The 7,566-nt window shown below is 53.0% G+C and overlaps 1 protein-coding gene across 1 annotated transcript; it reads right to left on the minus strand.

Annotated features, from left to right (window-relative positions):
* Window positions 1-163: 163 nt before the first annotated feature.
* Window positions 164-7,214, minus strand: EBI3 (Epstein-Barr virus induced 3). Its single transcript, XM_059919891.1, has 5 exons — window positions 7,021-7,214; window positions 6,277-6,400; window positions 4,401-4,579; window positions 2,509-2,666; window positions 164-567 (listed from the first exon to the last, which is right to left on the minus strand). The coding sequence occupies exons 1-5, from the start codon at window positions 7,091-7,093 to the stop codon at window positions 415-417; spliced, it is 687 nt and encodes a 228-aa protein (XP_059775874.1). The 5' UTR covers window positions 7,094-7,214; the 3' UTR covers window positions 164-414.
* Window positions 7,215-7,566: the final 352 nt, after the last annotated feature.

Below are 7,566 nucleotides of genomic sequence, written 5' to 3' on the forward strand. Positions count from 1 at the left end.
ACCCCTGCCCTGACTCCCCCAGCCCTGTCTCTTCCTCTGGTCTGGCCCTGACCCCGTGTGTGGCAGTGAGGATTCACTGTGTGTGTGTGTCCTGGTCTGTCCTCTCCTCCCAGGGTCTCATGTGGATCTGTTAAAAGAAGGAAGAGTCCTGATTCTAGTGACAATGATCCTTTTCTAATTAAACAATTAAAAAATTCTCATATTGACAGTTCACAAAACATTGCACTGTGTCAAAGGAGGCAGGGAGTACATCCCCATTTCACAGACTGAGAAACTGAGGCTCAGAGAGGCAAAGTCACTTGTCCAAGGTTGCCCAGCAACTAGGCAGCAGTGAACCCAGGCCAGTCAGGTCCCATCCACCCTTAGTTGGATGTCAAGGGCACAGCCCCTCTTTGGGGGTGCAGGGAACCCCTACTACTTGCCCAAGTTCATGGAGGCAACGGCGGGGAGACTCCAGGCGCTTGATTCCCCATAGTCAGTGAGGTCCAGAGCAGCTACCTGGATGCAGTACTTGGCTTGGGGCCTCACAGCCTTGAGGGTGAAGGATGTGCCTTCAATTGGTCCCACCTGAAAGCAGAAGGAGGTCTGGGTCAGTGGAAACAAGGAAGCTATGTGATCAAGCCTTCCGTCCCCATGTTCGGGCTGCTGCTCCAAGACTCAGGCACCAATGTCAGTCCTCAACGGCATGCCCTCTGCGGCCCCCTGTACATCTTCGGACATCTTAAACATCTTGCTGAGCAGGGAGAACCTGCCCCTCCCTGGCCAGCCAATTCTTGGTCGACCAGGAGCATGCCTTTCATATAAAAACCAATCCACCCCGAGTCCACACCCCCATCCATCCCCTCTCTCTACTGGTCACACACCAGCCCATATCCCCACCCTGCCCTAAATCACCCCAGGGCCAGATGCCAAGCAACTAGAGACCACCCTGCAGCCCAGAGCCCACTGGAATTATTCAAACTCGCTTACCCTAAGCTGTTCACCTGTCCCGCCTAGCCTTCCTCGAGGAAACCCCAATCCACCTCTGTCCTGGGCTCTCCCCTGGCTCCCACTTCAGCCTCCTGATGTCCCAAAGTTGCCCACATGGCCCTGCATGGCGTGATGTGTCCTCTTTTCTGGGGAAATGTAATAAATTCTTCTTTCCATGGCCTTGACCTCTCCATGTCCTCACTCAGGCACCTCCACAGATTAAAATCCCTGGGCACCAATGAGACACCCTCTCAGCTCTGCCTTTCCGGTTCTCCGCCCTGCCCCCTCTGTCCCCGCCACTCCACACTCTCCCTCCAGCATCGGGGTCCCCCTCATCCTTGGCATGTCCCATGTCAGCCACCACCGGCAGCTTCCCAAGGTCAGGTGTGACTGTGTCCCTCCTTCCTCTGCACAAGCTGTCCCATATGGCAGCCGGATGTGACGCTTTACGTTTTAAATTTAGATTAATTAATCATTGCACAATCTTGCGAATACACCAAAGTTACTGGCTTGTGCACTTTAAAACAGAGAACTTCGTGGCATGTAAATTCTGTCTCAATTTTAAAATTGCAAGCGTTTACAAAATTAAATTAATGAATACTACATCAACTTTAAAAGCCAATTCCTCAGCTCCTTACCAGGTTGCAACCGCCTGGCAGCCTCAAGCGGCCCAAGGCTACCGTCTTGGACGGTGTGGATGTGGAACATTTCTACTGTTGCGGAAGGTTCTAAGGGACAGGATTGCAAAAGCCTAAACCCTGCAAAGACTCAGCTCCTCAGCCCAGCGTCCAAGGCTGCCCAGGACACAACTGCCCTGCCCATATGCTCACTGACTGATACTCTGCCTTTATTTTTTAAGAATGTAAAACAATATATTGGTGCTCTCAACTGAGGTGAAATTCACATGACGTAAAATTAACCATTCCAAGGTGGATAATCTAGTGGCATTTAGTACATTCACAGTGTTGGGCAACCATCACCACTATCTAGTTCCAGAACATTCCATCCCCCCCAAAAGAAGCCCCATCCCCATTAGCAGTCACCTCCTCTCCCTCCCCCAGCCCCTGACAACCACTAATCCAATCTCTGTCTCTGTGGATTTGCCTGTTCTGGACGTCTCCCATCAATAGAATCACACACAGTGTGTCCTCCTGTGTCTGGCTTCTCTCACTGAGCATCGTGTTCTCAGGGTCCATCCACGTTGTAGCGAGTGTCAGTGCTTCTCTCCTTTTCATGGCTGAGTGATGTTCCCGTGTGTGGAGGGACCACATTGTGTTTATCCATCACCCATTGATGGGCACTTGTGTTATTTCCACCTTTTGACCATTGTGAGTGGTGCTGCTGTGAACATTCGTGTACAAGTAATTGTTCGAGGCCCTGTTTTCAATTCTTTTGGGTAGATGCCCAGGAATGGAACTGCTGGGCTGTGTTCATGTCGCACACCAGCACCCCAAGCTGTGACCCACACCCCACTGTACCTTTGCACACGCTCTTCCCTCTACCCAGGAACCGCCCTCCCCGTCACCTCATCCTCCTCACCTGGCGGAAGCGGGCAGCTCCGTGACGCTTGTAGCGGATCCGGTACTTGAGTGAGAAGATCTCTGGGAAGGGCCAGGACCGGGGGGGTTCCCATTGCACCCAGAGCCGCTGCCCAGGGAGGGGGCTCAGGCGCACACCTTCTGGAGGGTCCGGTTTGACTGATGGACAAGCAGGAGGCAGGGTCAGTGGAGGGCACATTCATTCATTCATTCAACCAACCAACCAATAAATATTAATTGAGGGTCTGCTGAGTGTCCAGGGATGTTCTGGATACTGGGGACAGAGTAGTCCTGTCACCTTGGAGCTCAATCCCCCGGGGCAGAAGATAAGACACAAGAGGCAGATCCGAAGGTCATAAACAGGAGGGAAGAAAGCTCAGGAGTGCAAGGAGGGTAGTGGGTTGCAATGTTTTTGGAGACATAACTCACATACCAGAGAATTCACCCTTTGAAAGTGTACAGTTCAGTGGTTTTAGTATATTCACAGTGTCATGCAACCATCACCACCATTTAATCCGGAACATTCCATCTCCCCAAAAGAAGCCCCATCCCCGTGAGCAGTCAGCCCCCCATTCCTCCCTCCCCAGCCCCTGACAACCACAAACCCACTCTCTGTGTCTGTGGATTTGCCTGTTCTGGACATTTCCCATCAATGGAATCACACACTGTGTGTCCTTCTGTGTCTGGCTTCTCCCACTGAGCATCGTGTTCTCAAGGTCCATCCAGGTTGTAGTGAGTGTCAGTGCTTCTCTCCTTTTTATGGTTGAATAATATTCCATTGTGGGGATGGACACGTTTTGTGTATCCATTAATCAGTTAATGAGCATTTGTGTCGTTTCTAATTTCTGCCTATTATGGATAATGCTGCTATGAACATTCATGCACAAGTTTTTCTGCAAACGTGCTTTCCATTTTCTCTTAGGTATATACCTAGAATTGGAATTGCTGGATTACATGGTAACATGTTTAGCTCTTTGAGGGACTGCCAGTCTGTTTTCTAATAACCACCAGCAATGTATGATGGTTTGCAATTTAAAAAAAAATGCTTAGGGAGGATTCACTGAGGAGGACATCTGAGTTGAGAGCTAAAGGAGGTGAGGGAGTGAACAGTGTGGAGACCTGGGGGAAGAGCCTTTCGGGCAGGGGGAACATCACATGTAAAGGTCCTGGGGCAGGACTGTGCCTGGTGTGTTGGAAGAACAGTGAGGAGGCCCATGTGGCTGGAGCAGAGTGAGCGAGGGGGAGAGAGGGAGGAGGGGAGGGCAGGGAGGGGGCAGGAACAGATGGTGGGAGCCCTGGAGGGCTGTAGGCAGGGCAACAATGGGACCTGACTCAGGTGCTCACAGGCGCCCTCTGGTGGCTGCTGTGGGGAAGAGGGCAAGAGCCCAAGGGGGGACCCGACTGGAGTGCTCACAGGCACCCTCTGGTGGCTGCTGTGGGGAGGACAGACTGTGGGCAAGAGGGCAGGAGCCCAGGGCAGGCGCCCAGGGCAGGACCTGACTCGAGTGCTCACAGGCGCCCTCTGGTGGCTGCTGCGGGGAGGACAGACTGTGGCGAAGAGGGCAGGAGCCCAAGATGGGACTTGACTTGAGTGCTCACAGGCGCCCTCTGGTGGCTGCTGTGAGGAGGACAGATGGGGGTGAGGGCAGGAATAGGGGACCAGGATGGAGGGGCTGCCACTGGTCCAGGTGGGCGGTGATGGAGGTTGGACCAAGTAGGGGCTCAGGAGAGGGGAGAAGTGGGCGGATTCTTGCTGAATTGTGAAGGTGGAGCCCACAGGATCCGTGAGGGACGGACAGGATCTCATCCTGACAGGTGGGAGGTGGGCATGTTGGGGGGGGAGGAACAGGAGCAAGGGGGACCCTCCACACCCCCACCACTGCCCCTACTCACTGACGTGCTCTGGGACAAACGGCACGAAGCTGCTGCTGACGCCCCGGGGGTGGACAGCCGTTATGTTGAGCACATAGGGCACCATGGAGAACATCTGGATGTCAGGGATGATACAGCTGGTGGCCTCTGGTGTCTGCTGGAGGCAGGGCCAGCTCTCCCCATGGGCTGCCACGCCAAGCCTGGACACCGAGTGCGCTGTGAGGGTCCCAGCACTTCCTGCTGGCCCCCTGTGCCCTGGACCCCGAGTAGGGACAGCAGGTGAGGAGTCCTGCTCTTGGCTGTGTGATCCTAGGGACCCCTCACTCCAACATCACAGAGCCCGGGGGACCCAGGGTCGGGGGTAAAACCCACAGGGAGATGCTAGGGTCCGAATTCTAACACTTTCTGGGGGGACTTCCCTGGCGGTCCAGTGGTTAATAATCCGCCTTCCAATGCAGGGGACGCGGGTTCGATCCCTGGTCGGGGAACTAAGATCCCACATGCCGCGGGGCAACTAAGCCCACGCGCCACAACTCCTGAGCCCGCGTGCTCTGGAGCCCATGTGCCACAACTAGAGAGAAGCCCATGCACCACAGCGAAGAAGAACCCGCATGCCACAGCAAAGACCCAGCACAGCCAAGTAATAATAATTAGTAGTTTTTAAAATAAATAAATAAAGCTTTCTGGAACGTCAACATGCCAGCCTTAGAATTCCAACATTCCCAGGACTACGATTCACGGATTCCGGAATCCGAAATAATAAGATTCCAATTCTCTCGAGTTCTGACACCCCAAGATTTCAGACTCTAGAGCCTGGAGCTCAGCACCGTCCACAGAAACTTCCACAGCATCCAAAACGTTCTGCTTCTGCCCTGTGGATATGAAGCGCGGCTAGTGCAGCTGAGTGGGACTTTTTGATTTATTTCATCTAATCTGAATGAAAAGTTTCCACCTATCAGAAAGCGTGGGAAAGTTCCTCAGAACAACTCAGGTGTGTGAATCTACTTTTCCAAACACAAATGTTATGAAATCTAATCAGAGATCAAGAATATCTGACTGGGGGACTTCCCTGGTGGTGCAGTGGTTAAGAATCCATCTGCCAATGCAGGGGACACGTGTTCGAGCCCTGGTCCGGGAAGATCCCACATGCCGCGGAGCAACTAAGCCCGTGTGCCACAACTACTGAGCCTGAGTGCCACAACTACTGAAGACCGTGCGCCTAGAGCCCATGCTCCAAAAGAGAAGGCACTGCAATGGGTAGCCTGTGCACTGCAATGAAGAGTAGCCCCCGCTCACCACAACTAGAGAAAGCCTGCGGGAAGCAACAGGAAGACCCAAAGCAGCCATACATAAATAAATAAATTTATTTTTTAAAAAAAGAATTTCTGATTGAATGTTTAGCATCTGAATTGAAGGGTGACACATGTGTAAAGCACACATGGAATTCCATAACTTAGTATAACAAGACCGAATGCAAAATTTCTCATTAATTTTTAAAGTATTGATTACATGTTGAAATAATACTTTAGATAATCCTATTAAATGCTATGAAATCAATTTCTAGTATAAGTTTAAATATATGAATCGTATATAAGCATGTTAAAGTACATTGCATTCGATCATATTAAATGATAAACATTTGGAATACTTAGATACTATTTAAATAAAACATTAAAGCCAATGTCACCCATTTCTTTTTCTTTTTTAAATGTGGCTTCTAGAAAATTTTACCCTCCACATGTGGCTCGCAGTACATATTTTAGGGAGTATATTTCTAAGGGTTGGTGGTGCTCTAGAATTCTGAGGCGTTCAGGCTCTCACTAAGTCCCCAGCTGCCCTGATCCTAGGGGGTCAGCCCAGATGTAGAATCCCCAGGAAGCCCTCCAGGCTCTCTGACCTGTACGTGGCAATGAAGGACGTGGGCCTGGAGGAGTTTGGAGCGAGCGGCAGGGTCCAGGAGCAATCCACTGCGATCGGGTACCTAGAGGCCTGGCACCGCACCCTGGGCTGGGTGGGAGCTGCTGGGGGGCCCGGAGAGAGAGGGAGAGCGTGAGCTTCTGATTTACCCGGGACTGTCAAAGCCCTACCATGGCTTGGCCCCCACCTCACTTCCAGCCAGTGCTGGGCACACATTAGGAGCCTAATAAAGGTTTGTGGAATGAATGAGTACATGAATGAAAGGCACCTACATCATCTCTCACTCTCGCTACAACCCAACAAGGCAGGAACTATTAGCCCATTTTCCAGATGGGGAAACTGAGGTTGAAGGAGCCACAGAGGGGACCTAGCGTTGGCGGGGATTTCTGGTGGGAGGAAGATGCTTTACCGGACCCCTCTTTGTGACGGTTTTGTTTTGAATCACATGAAATGAATGGATGCAATTAAAATTTCTTTCTCTCCCACCCTCCCTTCCTCCAGGCTGTGGCTGCCACTTCCCGGTCCCTTTGGGGTAGCTCTTGCCCTCTCTGTGCCTCAGTTTCCCCCAGCCATGCAATGGGATGGTAACCCCCTCCCATCAGTGGTCATACAGAAGGTGTGTGAGCTCCCACCCCACCCAGAATGTTCCACGGCAGACAAAGTCCAGTCCTCAGAGAGTGTCCCTCTGCCCTGGCTCCCCCTACCCCCCCGGGTCCCCACATACCTTCTCTCCCGCAGCAAAGTGAGCAACCCACCCAGGAGGTGAGGGTGAGGACCAGGACAAGTCTTGGGGCCATGGCTCAGGCGGGATCTGCTTTCAGGGGCTGGGGCAGGGAGCACCCTCGGGCAGGCAAGGGACTCAGGTCCCACCCAGGGGAAAACCCAGCCCCCAGTCGAGGCCCCCTACTTCCCCTTCCCCTTCTGACTCACTGCCTGGTTCATGGGGCTCTGGAGGAGGAGCCCCCAGTCCCTTCACCGGCCACCCCCAGTCTCGGGTGCGGAAGGCCCCAAAGGTGGGGGCAGAAGGAGGAGGCCACGAAAGGGAGAAGTGGTGACCCCGTGGCCTTTCCCAGAAGAGCCTTCCTTCCGGCTGCAGCGAGGAGGGGGCACCCTGGGGAGGGCGATGATGACAGGGAGAAAGAGAGAGGCCAGGGCGGGGAGGAACAGAGAGCAGCTGGCACCGACAGAAGATGCCGATCATTCATCAACCACAGAGACGGGGACCCCCCCCCCCACCAGCCACATTCCACGCTCCAGGCCACAGAGAGGC

The sequence above is a fragment of the Balaenoptera ricei genome, chromosome 3 (assembly GCF_028023285.1).
Source record: "Balaenoptera ricei isolate mBalRic1 chromosome 3, mBalRic1.hap2, whole genome shotgun sequence".
NCBI classification, from domain to species: Eukaryota; Metazoa; Chordata; class Mammalia; order Artiodactyla; family Balaenopteridae; genus Balaenoptera; species Balaenoptera ricei.